Genomic DNA, 20,251 nt, shown 5'->3' on the forward strand with positions numbered 1-20,251 from the left:
AAAAAACATACATTAATCGGCGCTTTCTCTAAATGTACAATATAATTCGTTCACGGCTCATCAAATAATGTATCTTAAAATTGCTTGGATTGAAGTGGAAGGTTTTCCATTTGAATTACATTTCATGACGTTGAGGATTTCGTGTCAACAATAACCAGCAGTAGTTACCGGTGGTCCTCAAACTTGGTTACCCTCTTATTATAGCCGGTGGGCAAAAGTTTAATTAAAGTTCCGAACTATGAAATAAACTTGTTGTTGACTACCTACATATTATTTTTGGAGTTAATGAAATAAAACTATAGCTTTCTTAGTCCTTAGTTAAGTTATATTCAAACTATAACCTTACTAGATAGTACCTTAAAAATCAAATCAAGCACTGACCATAATATACCTGTGTACATAGTATATTAAATGTACATAATATGTAAAGGATGATAATCACATGTATGATGTTTAAAACGAATTATAACTATAAAATAATACAGTCAACTCGCGATATAACGAATTTCAAGGGACCGAGAAAAAAATTCGTTAAATCGAAAGTTCGTTACATCGAAATTATATTATACCGCGATATTTTCAAGGGACCGGTAGTTTTATTCGTTATATCAAGATTTTCGTTATATCGATATTCGTTATATCGCGAGTTGACTGTATTACCTACTGTTTAACAATAAAATATTGATATTAATATATCCTAATATTATATTGCGACTTTAACGTTTACATAAATATTGGTTAATAATTAATATTAATTCTTAACTCACTAACATTATTTGTTATAATTTTACATTATAATTGGTTTTATATAGACAAAAATACTCAACGAATTGCGTAGGTATGTTAACTCATAATTGTTGTATTTAATGTAAAATATAGTGTGAAAGTAAGATGGTAGCCGATATAGGAAACAAAGATGAATAAAAAACATTTTTTAATAGAAGTGACGTTTATGTTGGTTTTGTTCATTTTAACTTTTAACTAATCAAAAACCTAAGTACTAAGTGTCATGGCAAAAAAAAAATAATATTTTTATATTATGTAAAAAAATATACTATACGTGTTAAAACTGTTTTGTATTGACGTTAATATTTCAAATGTTCCATTCACTCGACTTTTTTTTGTTTGCACAGTATTATTAAATTATATCAAAACAGAAAATGAACAAAAAAAAAACTGTAAAATATACACACAGTACACACATGAAAATGATCACAATTTTGTTCGCGGAAAAATATAAAGAGCGAATACAAATTAAAAATCAGGATGAAAATTAATTATTGAAATGTAATGTATGTTATAACTTATAAGTTATCCTACATATCTATTTATCCTTGTAACTTAATAAAAGTGTAAAATATATAATATCATTATGATATATTGCTACCTACAGAATTAGTAATAATTACTCCTTTAATATTTTTACTGGTAATTTATATTAATATTAAGTGATTATATTTTGTAAATATATTATTTATAAAACACAGTATCTACTTAAAAGTTGAAGTAATATAACGCAATTTAATTACTATTTTGATTTTCTATATTCTATTTCTTCGTGTATTTTGATATTAAAAAGACAAAAGTTGAGAATTATTTATCCCACTATGCAATATTATATTAAAAATGATCATACAATAATAAGTAAACATAATGTTGTAAGAAACTACATTTTGTTTTAACTATTTATATTTATAAATACAAAATAATTATCTAAAAATTGATAATCTGATTAAAATAAATTTACTACATAGCCTATATTTATTTTTATTTTTATTTACAATTTGTTTTCAAATATTTTTCTCGATAATTTAGTGATTTTAATATTTAATTAGAATATATTATATATATGTATGTATAAATTCTGTAGATTAAAATTCAACATATAAGACATAATTATTTAGGTATTATTATTAATTCAAAATATATTTTTCATTGTTTACATAATATGTAAACCATTTATACATAAATTAATACTAAATCTTTTTAGTATTATAGTATTATATAACACTATACAGCAAAAATCTTTAAACAATGATCTATCTTATTTGTTCCGTTATTTTAAGTCTTTTTTTAAAAAAACAATTGAATTTCTTGATATTTATCCTAATACAGTTTATAAAATATGAGAGAAGACAGATGTTCAAGACAAGTTGTGGTGTTGTGTCCTCAAAAAAAAAAAGACACTCGCTAAGCTATGAAGCAAAACTTGGTGTTCTAGATAGAACGAGATAAGATTTTAAATTAGGAGGTCTGTGTCGATAATATCAATACTGACCAAGAATAGTTAATTTTTGTATTTGGTATTGTACGTGATCAAAATTATTTAACGTCATAAATTTAAAATACATTATCTAAAAACTAATAATATCTCGTTTTTCTAGTTTTTACTTTTTACTGGTTGAGTTAATTCTGAATTCAATATAATATAATATATATTATAAATTAATGCATACAAAAAACTACTCTGTTTGGAGACAGTATAACATTTTCAAGGATATATTTTATTAATTTATTTATACCTACTAATAGTAATTATTTATCAATTATCATTATTTATTGTTTATTGTAAGTTGAAATAATTGTTACATAATTGTTATATTAATAAAATGTTTAAGAATATATCGCTAATTTAACTTTAATCATTTAATTTCATCCAAATTTTAACTTCAAATGCTTAATAAAAATTTAGACTGTATATTACTATATTACTATATGTAATATATTTTTAATATGTTTTAACAGTTGTGAGAATAGTTTTTGGGGAACCTTGTTCTATTACATTTTCAAGCGAACCAATACATTCCTCGCCCCACTCAGAATTTAAAATATATATTAAATTGTGTAACTCATGAAAAAATAATATTTTATTATTTTGTTTTATGGTCAAGTTAGTAGCTAGTAAGTTAAATTCTGAATAGCAATTTGAAGTTTTGAATCATTAAAAATTTCAAGTAGAAAATCACAAAATCGTTAAGCTAAGGATTATGAAATACTGTTTTAATCAAATATATTACATTCTAAACTACCTACATTTTAAACGTATATAATTCTACAAAATATACAACTATTTGATAATTTCTAAAACTTGCAATCTTACATACTTTCTAAATATAGCTTACATGAACAGTTATTAATTAAAAACTAACATCTTATAGGTAATATACCTTTAATTAATAAGTATTTAAACTGTATGAAAATATAAATCAAATATTACACGACTCTATAAAGTTTAAAAATAAATATATTTAATTAAACGCACAATACTACTTATATGATATGATTGCAATATTAATTATTTTTTACAATGATCGATTAGGGGTTGTAGTAGAAACATAACGAAACATAAAAAACTACTTAAATAATTTAAAGGACATTTTAGTATAATACAATATATAACTTGGTACCTGCCTATACCTACCTACCTAGTTAAATAATTAATAATTTTGATATTTTTAGGTACAAAAAATGACACAATATTAGATTATACTCGATGATAGTTTCGTAATTCTTATTAGACGAACCATATCATCATACTATAATAGTATGATCTTGTAAAAAAGCATCGTAAATTTAGGCAATGAGTTTGGTTTTGGTGTTGATAAAAGGAATAGTAATTTCATTCGAGCTTGTAGTACCACTAGTACAACAATAAATTTATATTAACAAGTAAGAACAGCAATTTTACATTGTACAAGTAATCACAGATTACCAGAATCTATATTTGAATAGTATAATAAAAAAAGTACCTACTGTTATGGAATAATACATAATTAGTTATTTTGTTCAAGGTTAAAAAATTAAAACATTTAATTATGTTTCAAAATGATTTACTGAAATTGCTCATAATTTTTTTGGTAAATTGTAGGTTAAAAATTCATTATAATTTATTATAAAAACTATTAAGAATTATTTATTATAAAATATAGGAACGTTGGATACAATTAAATGTACAATTAACTTTGTACTGTCATACTTTTATACAAAACGAATAACTACAACAATATAAAAATATAATAAATAAGATTTTTTTCCTCAAAAATTGTATGGCTTGAGGTACAGATTAAATTTCACTAATCTTGCTAAAAGTTTGTTTAATTTTTATTGAAAATTAGAGGAAATAGCTGATTTAATGAAATTTCGAGGAATAATGGCCATCCTAATGTTATATTATTATTTATTATCAATGAATGTGGGAGTCTAAATTGGGAAACTGTTCAAAAATTCGATTGCTCCACAGTTTCATTCTCACAGATATTATTATTATTTTGTACGATTTGTTACATTGGCAACTATTGTCAATTGTGGTCTTTGTATGCGTCGTGTCGTAAAATGAGTGGAGCGGCATTTCAGAAGAGATCAAACGAAGTGAATTGACAATAACAAGCCACAGTGTTTTGTACAACAGGTGGCGATCTCAGTATATTTTCATAGACCTGTAGTAAAACCTGCTTAGGTACATTGACGGGCAAGTTACTCGATTATTAGTTAAAACTATAGTTACATGTTACAAGTTACCTACACTATGAGTTGTAAACCTGTATTATTATGCCATTACTTGACTTTCTGGTTTTCCAGCACCAAATTTCCTAATTGGACATACCAATATATTATGTGTCATCGTTTGCTCTGTTTTGTCGTGACAATATTATATATCCTGTCATTGTGATATCCCCATTTTATCATATTCTCATTATACTAACTGACTCCCACTTTCAGTTTTTTCTATGTCTGCAATTGTAACCCGAGCATTGAAAGTAATACTATTGTTTTTCTAGTTCTATGCATTCTCTAATTTCCACTGTTTTTTCTTTACATATTTCAGTTCTACATAGATTAATTTCAGAGTAGTTCTATAAGGCTATAGATACTTTGAGGAAAAACTTCCTTGATTTCATTTGGGAGTTTGTAGCCCTCTGTCCATGTACTCGAGTAATTTATCCAATTGCCTTTCTAAATTGGTGGACATTATTCGTCTTATTAACAGAGGTGCTATACTTTTCAGTTATTATATTTTCTCTATCTATAAGGCAACCAGATTTAGTGATATAAAAATCATTCAGGTCATATTTTATTAATGTAAGTTCACCTACACCACGCTTCAGGCACATATATAGTAAAGTGTATTAATAACGATTAGATTAATGAATGCATATCCATAGTCATAAGACGTCTAAATTTAATTTTCGAAGCTCAAATTTGTACCGTTTAAAAAAAAGCTGGATTTGGGGAGTCCATTTTATCTTGGTTCAAATCGTATTTATCTTTAATGTGTTAAAGTCTTAGGATGTAAATCTGATGCAGTCCGTGAACCTTCAGGTGCTCCTCAAGGGGAGGGGTGGCACTAATGGTCTTAAATTGGTTATCCCAGATTCTAAGTTCCTTATGTTTTCTGACGATTTGAAAATCTTCAGGATAATTGAGTCAGTAGCCGATTTTGTTATCCTCCAGAAAGAGTTTGATGTTCTTGTCTTGTGGTTTAGTTCTATGGGGCTAAGCTTCAATGTAGAAAAATGCCATTCCATGTATTTTGCTAGGAATAGAAATATCATTAACCAGTAACCACACATACTTGATAAATGGTTCAAGCATTAATATTTTTACTAAGAAGACTTGGGTATTCTTTTTTGTTAAAATCTTGAATTTCATTACCATATTGAGACAGTTTTCTGCAGTGCGTTTAAGATGGTTGGCTTTGTCATACGCACGTCAATAGAATTTAAGCTCTCTAGTTCTCTCAAAGCTTTATATTGCTCTCTCATACTGTCACTTTTGGAATATTCTTCTATTCTTCGGGACCCTTTTATAGCAGCTGAATTTTCTCACATTGAGTGCATCCAGCGGTGATTTTGTTCTTCGGCGTCATTTATTTTGCAAATTCCCATCCATTACTTGATTATAGGTGAGTGATGAATAAACTCGAACTCTTGTCTCTATAGGCTATAGCAGATATAAGAGTTGAAGCTAATTTGGTGTTTATTGCACAATCTAATTGGACATGTGGACTGTGGATGCTCCCTCTCTTCTTTCTCTAATACATTTTAAAGTTCCTTCTCACTCAACTAGGTTTAATTCATCCTTTCTTATTCCATTCCACAACACAAACTATGATAGAAATAATCCCATTCACCGTATGATGCGCATCGGTAACGAGCACCTATGTTTCTTTTAAAATGTTTTTACCAATAATAGTATTGCAATCTGTTTATTACTATTTTTTACTTTTTTTTTTTTATAATAGCCATTTGTTTATTTTGATAGATTCTATTGTTTGTTTACTTTAACGAATAGGTTATATTATTCAAATATATTCATTACTATTAATTATATTGTACTATTGGGCTACAAACACGTTCATAAATATATAAGAGCTATAAATAGTTTATTTAATATATTTCAATATCAACAAAACAATATTAACATAATATAATTTAAGATTCTGAGTGGAACAATGAATGTATTGATTTACAATGATGTGTGTTTTTTATTTTTATTTTTTTATTATTATTATGCATCCACGAAAGTAATGTAGCCTAATTGCCTTTAGCTAATCTAAAACGTCATTTGATCATAACACTATTATTAAAAATACAAACAATATCATAATAATGACGTAGTTGCTTAAAGAAAATTAGACCTAGTTGTGGTATCCAACGTTTAGACGAAAAGTTTTTAACAACATAAATTATGTTGTGAGGGAGGCCCACCAGGGTTTGGCGGGGGGTGGTGGGGGGAGAAATTAAAAACTATACATTTTCATATATGTATTTTTTCATTATGAAATAGGAAACAATAACTTTCCAGCGGTAACTCGAATACAATTACTTACCTATTATATGATTTGTAACTACATAATATATGGTAGGTTAGTGTCTCATGACTTTTTTATTAGTTAGCCACGGAATCAATAATAAAAATAAAAATTTTTTATTCATTCATTTGAAAATAACAAATATTGGAAATTTGATATAAAAATAATTTCCATTACTTGAAAAAAAATAGTATAGGTTTGTAGATTATGAGTATTATAAAATGTAATTATTTTTTAGATAAAAAAATATTATTTCAAAGATGCAAATAAATTGTACTTCAAACATTTAAAAATATTATTGCAGAATGCAGATTATATCATGCTACCTATAGGATTATTCATACCTGTATAATATATATATTATATAATATATTATTATACCTATTGAAAAGTTCTATCTATATAATTAATAACTGGCTTATACAATAAATAATAAATCTTGACAAATCATCTCTAAGTCTGTATGAGAAATATTATGTGGTCTATTTTATTTTTACAATGATGTGTATTTTTTATTTTTTTATTTTAGTTTAGAATGGAACGATGAATATATTGGTTTTACAATGGTGTTATTTTTTTAATTTTTTTTTTTTGTGTCTGTCATCACCTTTTAGGACAGTAAAAATGCTTAGATTTTTTTCAACAGTATCTTTTCTGATAGGAAAGTGTATCTAATTGGTACTTTTGGGGAGTCAAAAGTAAAAATGTCTAAGTAGTATTTAAAAGCGACGTGAAAAACAAAAGAAAAATTAAGGAAAAACCGGAATTTTTACGCAAAATGTAAACCGATTTTGATTTTTGGCGCAACTCTAAAACAATTAACCGTAGGTACATGACATTTTTAACTGAATGTTTATATTAGCATTTATATACACCATAACACATTTTCCAAATATTTTGACTTATTTTGAGCTGTTTACGGACATTTTCAGTTTCTATTTTTTTTAGTTTTTTTTTCTATAAATATCAAATTTTATTTGTTGGATAAAAATTGCACGAAAATGTAATGCAAGGCTTTTGATATATTGTTACAATAGCAGTTGAAAATATTAAAAATACTTAGGCACAATTTTTTTTTATAAGCATTAAAGTTCGAATTTTGACAAAATTTATCAAATTTAAAATTTAAAAATTATTTTGTAGTTAAAAATTTATAAAATGTTCAACTTTTATAGCTAAGGATTGAAAATTTAAAACAAGGTTCCACATAAATAGGTAAATATATAAATTACTTAATTCACAATAATATCATCAATTAATATACTTATAGTAATATCATAGGCTTACTGACCGTTTTCACTCAGAATCGTTTTCTTATACAATGATATATCAATGAATTCAAATTTAACAACATCCATTACAGTGACTCACTTGTAACCTACTATACAGCAGAGCGACATCCACTTACCCACCTTTTTTTATTTAAACTTTGTTATGAAATAAAACATTATTATAAGACACAATTTTCAGAACATGGTGATTATGTACACATTCATTCAACTTCAATTTACTCCCATTCAATGTCTAGCAAAATAAAAAAATGAATTACAAATCATGTATTTCTTTGAATTTTTTTGTTTGAATACATTTCAATTAGAAAAACTCAACCTTTGATAATTCAGTTCTGAATAAAAATAGCAAAAAAATAAATAATAAAATAAATTAAAATATTAATGAGTCAGTCGATTTCAGCTTTTTTAGATTATAATATAATATAATGGAATATGTGATTTTTAAAAATTGTCTTTCAAATTTCAATGTTCATCTTGTATTAGCTTACATAATAAATCTAATTAATTAATAACTATTAAGTTCAGACGCTACGTGGTTTGTTATAAAATGTATTTAGGTTAGTAAGATATTATCCATTTAAGTTAGTAAGTTTGCTAGGTAAGTTTGAGACAATCATTTGGATTTGTTTTTGGACTATAAGTTGACAAATATATTGATTTAGTGAATGATAGAGCCATTAGAGGAGTTAGTTTGATTGAAAGTTGAAAAAAATGCATTTTAAGATAGTTGTACAATTGATTACGAATACTATAGATTTCAAGATACGCAATTAAAATATTGTAATCCTTTTTTGGTAACAGAGGTCATCTATGTATTGGTATTTATTAACGCAGCAAATTGCTTGTTTCAACTTTCGGCTATTTGACTTTCCAGTCATATAGATTACCAGTGAAGTCAAAAAATGAACTATCACTTTTGCGGCACTCATTATGGAGAAGATAATAAACAAAAAGTCTGACCTTGGACTACGCAGCAACCATACAAGCGGCGATGGCAACCTGTCTTACGTACCTACCTAACTTAATCGTATTTATACAGCCAAATATTAATTTAATTAAATTTATGGTTTTTGATATTTGCCAATAATACCATCGATGTTGAACAAATAGGTTATTTGATAAACTTGTTTACCTATGTATAATTATATAAAAAAGCACCTGTGAAGTGTGAAGATATGTATTCACCCCCTCCCATATACAAGTTATGTATATGCAACTGAAACCAAGTACAAAAATATCTCATAAATCCTAAATGAATTAAATTTACTTAAATTTCAAATGTCATCTGAGTTGAATAAAAAATTTTACATTACATATTTAATGTCCAAGTATACAAGTTTTTTGCAAAGTTAACATTCGAGCAACCTAAAAAGTATCGTAAATCGTATGTCACCAGAATGTAATCTTAAAATAAATAAATTATTAATTATATATAATAAATAATATCTTTAAAAATAATATATAAAATAAACCACAAAATTGTAAACCCAATAATTGATTCAATAGTCTATTCAATATTCTATAGTGTACTCCATTATAAATCTATAAAACTGTAATACAAAATGATATGACTAAAATCTTCATATAAAACGAATCAATAAATGAAGGAAAACAAATTGTAATGAAAAAGAATAAATTACAATTTACAAGAAAACATATATATTATAAAAGAGTCAATAGGATATATGAGTATAAAGAGTAAAATAAAAAAATAAAAAGAAGTCGCAATTTTTTATAATCATTTGAATTCAAAATTTGAAGGAATTCGTCAAAATCACGAAAATGTTCACATTACATATTGTCATGTTGAAGTTAAAAATTCATGTAATTAAATACTTGAGATATTTTCTGACAAGGGCATCATTTCCGCTCAGAGCAAAGCATAATCAATATACCTATTATTAATTTATCTGGAACTAGCCGACCCGTCACAGCTTCGCCCGTGATTGGTTGTTTATTTTTCCTTCGGATGAATGTATAATTTTATTCAAATTTTATCGTTTAATGTGATCGGCAAGTAGATATAAAAATCGTTTAATGAAAATGTATTGAAACGTATTGAATTTTTATTAAAAATAGTTGATCCCGTGCACTTCGTTGCCCGTTAAATGTACCAACTCTATATAACTCAAACTTTGTTCAATTATTTATTTAATATTCGGTATATGGTGTTCAAAACTTACCTTAACTTTTACGTTGCCCAGAATAAAAATTCTGATTCGCAGCAGTATATTATCAGGTAGGCAATCTATCTGCGGTAGATCGCGGACCTCATGCTGTTTGTACGTAAGTGTATGATTTAGCTCTAGAGTATCAAAGTTTTACAAAGTTTGTCGTTTTTACTTAATTCCACCTACGGTGGATTAATACAAACAATTAATACAAAATCCTAACCTAATCAACAATTGTACTAAAATCCGATGAATAAAAAAACCAAATTTAACCCTTTTTAAATTGGCCTATCTTCTTCTCAGGGGTCTAATCTACACACAAACATTCATTTATATATCTTTATATATATATAATTCTACTGTACGTGTGTTGTGATTGGACTCCTCCCAAACGGTTGGACCGATTTGAATGAATTTTTTTGTATGCGTTTGGGTGATGCCCCGGATTGTTTAGATTCACAAATCATCCCCCTAGGTCCAACCAAGGGATGTGCTCAAACGGAGTTTTAGAGATTTACGGTGGACATTTTTGTTTATAAATGTTTTCCGTGGGTTTTAAAACTATTATAATAATAATTATAGGCTGCCGTGAAATCAGTGTATTCATTCAAAAGCATTTAATTTTTTTGCACGCTGTATTTTAGTATTATATGTATCGCAATTACGTAAATATTGAGTGTATTATACTAACATATAAGTTACGTACATAAAACAATACCACGTCTTCATGGACGTGGAGGAAATATTGGTCGACAGACTCGGCATTCACAATTAGTCCAGCCGTTTAGGAGAAGTTCAGTATCATACTTGGTATAACTTTGATACTTTAGAGTTAAATTATAAAATTACGTACAAACAGCACGGGGTCCGCGATCTACCGCAGGTATAGTTTGCCTACCTGACAATATACTGCTGCGAATCAGAATTTTTATTCCAGGCAACAGAAAAGTTAAGATAAATTTTGAACGCCATACACCGAATATTAAATAACAAATTGAACAAAGTTTGAGTCATATAGAGTTGGTACTTACATTTAACGGGAAATGAAGTGCACGGGATGGGATCAGCTAGTATTAGTATAGATATTTAAATGGTAGATACCTATAGTTGTTTTATTTACATTGACAATATATATTTTTATAATATTACTATTTATGGAATATATAATTTATATTGACTACAACATATTATATCAATCATCGTATATACTCGGGCCACCGAGAGAACGCTACCTACTCCTTGGCGCATCCAAATGAACAAGCTCCGCCGTTTCGTTCCCAAATTTCTCCCATTCTACTACCTATTCACCCACTCACGGAGACGGCAGCCAGCATACGGGTAGGTTTAAAGATGCCAGTGGTGGGAATGCACGAAAACGGACGAATTTTGTTAACCGCACATTTTCATCGATGATCCGAGTATAGTATAAAGAATTTCTAATTTTTGTTTATTTTAAAAATGAATAAGATAAATATTGTATTTAAATTTAAAACAAACCTCAATTCGTATACAACTATAATAATAGATAAATTACTAATTCTACTATACAGGGAAACGCCTTCATACCTATAACAACGATATCATAACTATTTAACATAATTTAACTACCTACATTAAATGTAATCTATAAATAATTTTTATAATATACTATTGTCTATTTAATAATATATATGTATTATGTATACATATCAATATAACAAAAAAATCAAAGGTACCTTCTATGAAACCTGTAAAATGCATCGTATAAAATGCATATTTAAAAAATGTATTAAAATACTCCAATGTAAAAAAATACTACATTATGTTTCGAAATTAACTTACCTTATTTTCGTCGAACACTCTGAACACAAGTGATGCGAATTTTGTTGGATCACCTTGCGGGAAAAACTGTCTGTATATTTTTATAAAACCCTGAAAATCAATAATATTTTTGGGAAAGTCAAATATGAGAAAATTGTTATTGTGATACATTAATAAAATTCAGTTGTCTGCCTATACAACCAAATTAATTTAAATAAAATATAAATATAATATATATTTGTAGATATTGTAATAATTTAACTATTGTAATTTAAAGACAAAATGCACGTGTATGCTATACTGAAAAAAAGGGGTTGAATTCTGGTATAAAAAGTAGTAACTACTACTAAGTAGTAGAGCTAGCTACATTCAAAATCCTACCTACCTATGATAATTCCATTGAAAAAGGTTCAGCCATTTTTATGGTTAGGCCAGATACATAGACAGACTTTTAAATTGTATTTATTTGTATCAATAATATGATTTTTTTTATATAATTTTATTGTTAATATAAAAAAAAAATATTATTCTAATAAAAAATTAATTCTAACTGAAAATTAATATGTACATTAGGTAACTATTAACCATAATGTGTATTATAATAGCACAACTATTATAATACATAATTTGTAGCCCTAAAAATTATTATAGCCCTAAATACTTTAGTTAACTCTATTTTAATAGTTGAAATATATTTAATTTTTTATTAAAGAAAGTAAATATTTCAAATGATTTATGATATAGGTACAATATAAGCACGAAAAACAATGAGCTTTTTTTTATTATTATTCTGAATTTAATACATTTTATGAAGATGCAATTACATCATTTCCTGGCTATGTCTATTATTAAACTATGTTCTATGAGCATAGGTACTACATATGTAGATCCTACCATATTGATTATAAATACTAGTATATATTTTTTATAATCAATGATACTACTTTAGATTTAACTGTGATTATAAGAATGACTTTTTAATGTTCTGTATAGCTTAAGGGAAATACCCAATTTCAATAAAAAGAAAAAAACACGATAAGAATTATTTTTTGACATGAATATCAATATTATAATGAATAACTTACTTGTTCCGTCAGTAATCCGTTTGGGCAATCCTTTAGAAAACCTTTGTGCCTATTAACATATTAAACAGATAATGTTGTGTAAATAATATGTACTTATAAATTGCATGTTATATAAAATTACTGTTTTAATGTAATATCTATATTTATTTATTTATACAATTTCGCAAATTGTTTAATTAATGATTGGGAAGGAAGTTATAGATGGTTCACATTGTTATATATTAATCTGTGACTTTGAAAATTGGTTATAGCAACTTATTATTATTTCATTGTTTTTTGTTTAACCACGAATGATTCGTATAATATACGATAATTCGTAATAATATACGTATAATATTCGTATAATATACTGTGTATCAACAGTCAATCATGTTATAATAATATAATAACCCCGAAAAATTATCCACAGTAATTTATAATATTACCACAATCAACTATTATGCTAACTTGAAACGTAAACCACATGCAGTGAGGTCGATAATCAACTAGGTACCTATTGCTTTACAATGTTTACAATTTACATACTAGTTTATTACTAATCAGGGACTTCAACCGAATCCAAAAGAACTGGATCTGAAACCCCTTAAAATATTGGGAACCAAAACTGGAACTATTATTTTAAAATAAGCAAAAATCTGGTTTTACCACAGATTATATTAAACCAGATGGTGCACTTTACTGCATTTTACTGACAACTAAAACCTACCTCAATTTAATAGGATTCTGGATCACATACGAGAAATAAATTATTGTACTACACCTTTACTATAATTACTGTACCTATCAAATAATATGACAATGGTTAGGAATTTGACGCGTGTGCTAAATATCAGTGCTGCATAGATAATAATCAATAATTTCTCATAAAAACTGTTTTTCTCTATTAGTGATGCTAGTGATTTGAAGTAGGTAGATTTTGATTTGCTTACATTTTTGAGATTAATATGGCTTGAATAGGAAGTGCACCATCTGGTTTTATATAATCTGTGGTTTTACAATGATTTGATTATTTTGTGTTTACATCAATCGTCAGTCCTCATTTTTTTGACTATAAGAACTAAGAAGTGCTTAAATGCTTTGATAAACTATTATAACTTTTGTTTAGAAAAACCTAAAGGTTTAAATCCCTGCAACCAATATTTGTTATAAAAGGAGCTTACGAGAAAGGTAAGATGAAGATAATATTTTCATGATTAGTGTTACACATTTAAAATAGACTTTTCTTACATGATAGTGTATTATTTGTATTGTTGTACCTATTAGTTAGCTTTCATAATAATTATTTTGCGTAACATATTACGTTAGTACATTTTTGTACCCTTACAACACTGATTTCAAAATATAAATTGACGTTTGAATTGTTACCTAAGATACTGTATTTGTAAACATGATATAAAAATACTACTTGATAAATGTTCATTACGTAAATTAAAATAAAAAAATAATAAATATACAAAAATTAAAAAGATTTGTATTCTGTAGATTATCCTTAGAAACTGCAGCAATTATATTTTTAATTACGATCTGTATCAATATTTATTTTGTTGTTTGTAACGAAATGGTATACAATACAATTCGCAAGCTATAATACTTAAATAATTTATTTAATTATTTAGTTAATTTAATTTAATGAATTGCATGCAACACATATCAACACCACGTGTTCAATGTTCATAATGGTGTATCGCACCTTCTAAATTATTACATACTTAGGTACCTACAATATTATAATACTCTAATATTTTTAACGTACGTTTTCCACCATACATATCTACTCAATATAATACCATAAGTACTATTAAATTTTGTTTTTACCTCAAATTTTTAATTGAATAATTTAAATTTAATAAACCAAATATTGTGCTATTTCAGAGTATTACAAAATATGTATTGAAAGGCAATAATTTGTTTTTATTCTCATTTTAAAATGGCTGAAGTTGTTTGAAAACAATGACGATTTCATGTCATAAAAAATTAATACTTATTACTTCAGTTTAGTATAATAAAAATATCATACGAATAAATCATTTAAAAATATGAACTGTCATGTAGGTACTTACGTAAAACCACAAAAAACAATTAAATATTTAGTGTGATATATAATTCAGTCTATCTATAAGTAAAAAACTCTTTTTAACTTGAGAATTGATATATACCTATAGCTTTTAGGTAAGCCGTAATACTTTATTAGATACTATGTCCTCTGAACATTCAATAAAGGTCATTTTATGACGTACTTTGCAGTTTTTCGATTCATGGACCTAGTATCTCTAAAGTCTAAATAATCTGCAGCTGAAACTTGAAAGGTTCCGATTAAATATGTGAATAAGCCGTAGATATTTTATTATTATAGTAAATTTAACTAACCTTATATGCCAATATAACATATTATCTACTTTTATAAAACACAATCTCATTTTGTTCATACTGCTAGTTGTTACCAAATACTAAATATGACAATACAGGACACTGGCATTAAAAACTGACGAACTATAACTTATCAAAATATCGTTACAATATTGATTGCCCCCCGAGATCGCTATAATATTTGCCTATTTTACTCCTTACGATTAACACGGAAAATGTAGCAAAATTAGGCAAATTATATACAATCTCAGGGGGGGGGGCAATGATAACAAATTGTTCACCACTATTTTAATACAGAGTGTCCTGTATTATCGTATATAGTATTTTTTGTTACCTATTAAGCTTTGAAACATAGTACATGTAGGTATTTATCAAATACTAATACGCACTATTGAACTGAATTATTTTGTGTTGAATTAAAATATATAAACTTAAAAGCTTACCAGAAGTAAAGAGCTAATTGATAGTCTATAACCCATAAGAAGGTTTAACAATTAGGTAAATAACTATGTTTAATCTAAAAGAGTCCCTGGTCATGTATATTGTACATTGAAATTTTGAAATAATGTGTTTGATCAATGTATTATTTTTAATGGGTATAAACCTACTAAATTATAGTATAGATATATAGTATATTATTGGAATTAAATAAAGATACAGTTGAATTTAGAAAAAAATTATAATTGTTTACTATATTGTTTACTATATTCAAATATTATGTGTTACCAACAATGTTTATATTCCCTGAGTATATATAAACTAAATAAAATTATACAAGTAGCAGATGACCAGTCGAACTTTGAATTGGAAATGACATAGGTAAAAACTATTAACTAGGTATGTATCACAAGTATTATCAGAGTTGGGAATTTTTAGTTTAAATTATTCATGGTTAAAAATATAGTTTTTAAAGTCATGAATAATTTCATTCTTAAGTAAAAATTGTATTTAACCATGAATAGTATTTTAATTAAAAATCATATTTCATTTTTAAAGATTGATTACATTTAATAAAAATCAATATTTTGATTACGAAAAAAAAAAGATTAATATTCCTTTTTTAAACATTATGTGAGATATTCACAAATCTAAAAAGAAAACCTGGAGAAAAAAAGATTGAGAACCCCTGTCCAACTGTCCAAGACCATGTCAATTAATCGGTCTAAATTACGTAATTACGTTTTTATAAATTTATGAAGATGTGAATCGTGTTCTACCAAATTTAAAAAACATAAAAACAAAACTACATAGCCAATTTACAATTTTATAATGTACCTAAATATTTTCATTTACAATTACAAATTTGAATAATGAATAACAAATAACTACTCCCCGGATATATGATTAAATAAATAAATTAATGACGAATAGTTTTTAGCTTTTATTTTTATTCAAATCAATAATTATTATTCTCTGAGGTAAACTACTATAGTAATATTAGATAGATAATTTTTTATTCTTTAAAATGTATAATTGAACAAACTGATTTGTAGGTAGACCACACAACCAAGATTACTTGCATCTTACATGTGTGTACAAAAAAGTTTCGCAGTATTTTCTAAAAGCTAAACAAAACATTATTAAGTTTATGAATGATGAGCTAAATATAAAATATTAAACAAGTTTATCAATAATGTAGTAAGATTAAGAAGTTAGTAAGTAGTTAACCTCGAAATATTAAATTAACAAAATAAGCCAATGTAGGTACTTCCAATTCCCAAGTGATCCAAGAAAATCTCAGAAACTCTGTATTGGTAATATCCACTTAATCGTGATTCCGGAAACGCAACATTCTACGGGTTTTGGAGTTTTGTGATACACGCTATTCCAAACACGTTTTTTTAAAAACTTTTGTAGAGATTAATTACATTGGGTATACTTTAAAACACAAAAAAAAATTACTATCGTATTACGTAAAATTAGAAATGACACGAACGCAGTACATTTGCATGTGTTTTTTTTTTCCTAACCTTATCAATATATAAATCAGTTTAATAAATCAATTTAATTTTTTCTCCTAAATTATTATATTATTATTTATTATCACACAGCTAGTTAACAAACCCAAATATACAGAATAATAAAACAGTATATTTCATTTTGCTAGAACTAAAATATTGGTTGATGAGATTTATATTTATGATTTGATAGTCAAAACAACAGTTGCTATAGCATTAAATATTAAATTACAGGGAAAAATGTAAAAAAATAAATAAAAAAAATAATCTGTTTGACAATTCAAAAGGTATAAAAAAATTAAACAGTTAACAGGTTACCAACTACCTCGTAATACTTTATATTATTATATTATTTAATAATTTATAACTACCTTGTAGCAATATAAAATATATAAATATATAAATATTGTTTTTAATGACCACTATTATTATTACTATTATTATTAAAATTAAAAATCATACTCATATAAACTTAAAAATGAAGATATTATTAATTTAGTATGAATTTTATTGGGTCAACAAAATATTAAAATTCTATAAATACACTAAAATATGTAAAATAATATTATTAAAAATTAAAATCGCAAAATTAAATTATGATAATTATTTACATAATGTAGATACTCTACGAAAGGATTGTATAATTATTATAAAATAAATAAAAATACTTTTTCAATGCGAATATGCGATATGAGATTGTAAGAAGAGATTTAGGTAGCGTATCGAAAAATAAAATAGCTTGAAAACCACTTAAATAAAATTTATTGACAAACGTTTTAGATAAAAGTTAACTGATTACAACTCTTATACTATCGACTTCAAAAGGTCCTGCAGGTGACCTAGCGTTCTGACTCTGCATTACCTACAACTAATATTATAATTTATTATAGGGTTACACTTTGAACATGTACCTACATAATAATAATTATTAGTTGCCTTTGTGGTTTTATTGGTTAAACAGCGATTAACTGTGACAGTGTAGATTTAATTGCACATACGTCATCAAAAATAATATGTTATACTACTATGTTGTATTAACATAGAGATGTTTTTGGGCTGGGTTTAACTTTTTTTTCTACCAAACTTTTGTTAGGCCGATTTTCGTAATGCTACGATGATTGCCATAGAAACGCAAATCAACAATAAAAACAAAATCAAAACTAATTAAATTCTTAACAAAATGTGACATATTCCTAGATATTTTACAACTACACTATACCCAAAAACTCATCTATGATTCCTCAATTTTCTTTGCAGAAGAAAAATATCTAGTAGGTACTTAGCATGCTACTAAGTTACTTATAATATACACCTATGGACAAAATTTTTTTTAATTTAGAGAAAATAAGCGCACTATTTGTTTTTCTCTCTGACTCACGCGCAATATACCAAATTTATGTCATCCCTATGTAACATAGGCCATATTGTTAAATTTAGTAGGTAGCAGAATTAATTCACTTATTACCAACATTTAAATAATATGTCTACCATGACAATGTAACATGGTTAGATAAATTATTTAAAATTATGTTACTAGAACGCCCACTTCTTAGGCAAGGCAAGATAATACAACACATGATCATTGGTGCGAATAGGTGGGGGCTTGGGGGGACTTAGTCCCCCACATTTCTGCCAAGTCCCCCCAGTTCAAAAGTCAGTAATTAATACTAAGCATATATAATTTTTAGAAAATATTATAGGAGGGACTTTGGTCCCCCCCCCAAAATAATTTGTATATTTGCGCCTATGCACATGATAACTATTTTATTTTGATATTATGATATTATGAATAATGATGAGCGTGTTTTTTTAATTTTTTGAGTTTAAGCCATTGTTATTTAATTAACTATGTTTATTATCAATGGTGTATTAAGCAGTGATACAAAAAAACAGTAAGTAGCGTCCCGGCCACGATTGATTTTAATAATCCAATTGAATATTAATTGTTGACATGTTTAAAAGTGTAAGTGTAAGTGTAGTTAATAAATTCAGATCATTATTATAATGACTGCATATTTGGCATATAAAAAGCCTATACCAGATAACATTTTGAGTGAAATTTATTTAAAATATAACTTATGTTATAATTTAAATATATTTTATATACCTACCTATTACTTCCCATTTATTTTCAATTATAAAAATAAAGGTTTATTTATTCAGTTGATATGGTAGTAAAAAAAAAAATTAAAGTTAAAATAAATAATACAAAATGTACTTACCATTGTCTGATTTCTTTTTCCGAAACTAAGCAGTGGAACACATAAACAAAAAATAATAAAATATTAGTAAGTATGTCAAAGAAAAACAAAAATTTACATTGTAAATAATAATATTAAAATAACACTTGTCTCAGGGATAATTTATAATTTTTTTTTGGTTTTCTTCTAATATTATATTAAAGGGATCGCAGCACACTTATTTTTCATGCGTTTTAGAACAATAAGCGACTGTAAATGAAACATAATTCGCAAAATTCGATTTTAATTTTTAATGTATGTATGAATTATTTAACAAAATATTTAAGCTATTTAGGAATTCGATTATCAATTTTAAAAAACTTTAAAATAAGATATTATTTTTAAAATTCCATGAAATAATTGCATTTAAGAGGACGTAATACCCGCATGTGTTGTCTCCGTCTTACAAGTACGTAACATAGCAAATTATACGCAATGAATAACACGTGTAGCTCCGTTAGCTTAAAAATTAGAGTGAATTGACCTCTTATTAAATCTAAAGATAAGATTATTATCTAGACAACCTC

At 26.3% G+C, this 20,251-nt stretch overlaps 1 protein-coding gene across 1 annotated transcript in view; it reads right to left on the bottom strand.

Moving 5' to 3' along the window:
- The window catches only part of LOC100575640 (frequenin-1), a 201,270-nt gene that overhangs the window by 156,530 nt on the left and 24,489 nt on the right, over positions 1-20,251 (bottom strand). The window contains exons 3-5 of the mRNA XM_029487013.1: positions 19,707-19,731; positions 13,160-13,208; positions 12,096-12,185 (exon numbers count right to left, since the gene is read on the bottom strand). Coding sequence (XP_029342873.1) covers positions 12,096-12,185; positions 13,160-13,208; positions 19,707-19,731 — 164 coding nt within the window. The remainder of the gene's footprint in view (positions 1-12,095; positions 12,186-13,159; positions 13,209-19,706; positions 19,732-20,251) is intronic.

The sequence above is a fragment of the Acyrthosiphon pisum genome, chromosome A1 (genome assembly GCF_005508785.2).
Source record: "Acyrthosiphon pisum isolate AL4f chromosome A1, pea_aphid_22Mar2018_4r6ur, whole genome shotgun sequence".
Classification (NCBI taxonomy): Eukaryota; Metazoa; Arthropoda; class Insecta; order Hemiptera; family Aphididae; genus Acyrthosiphon; species Acyrthosiphon pisum.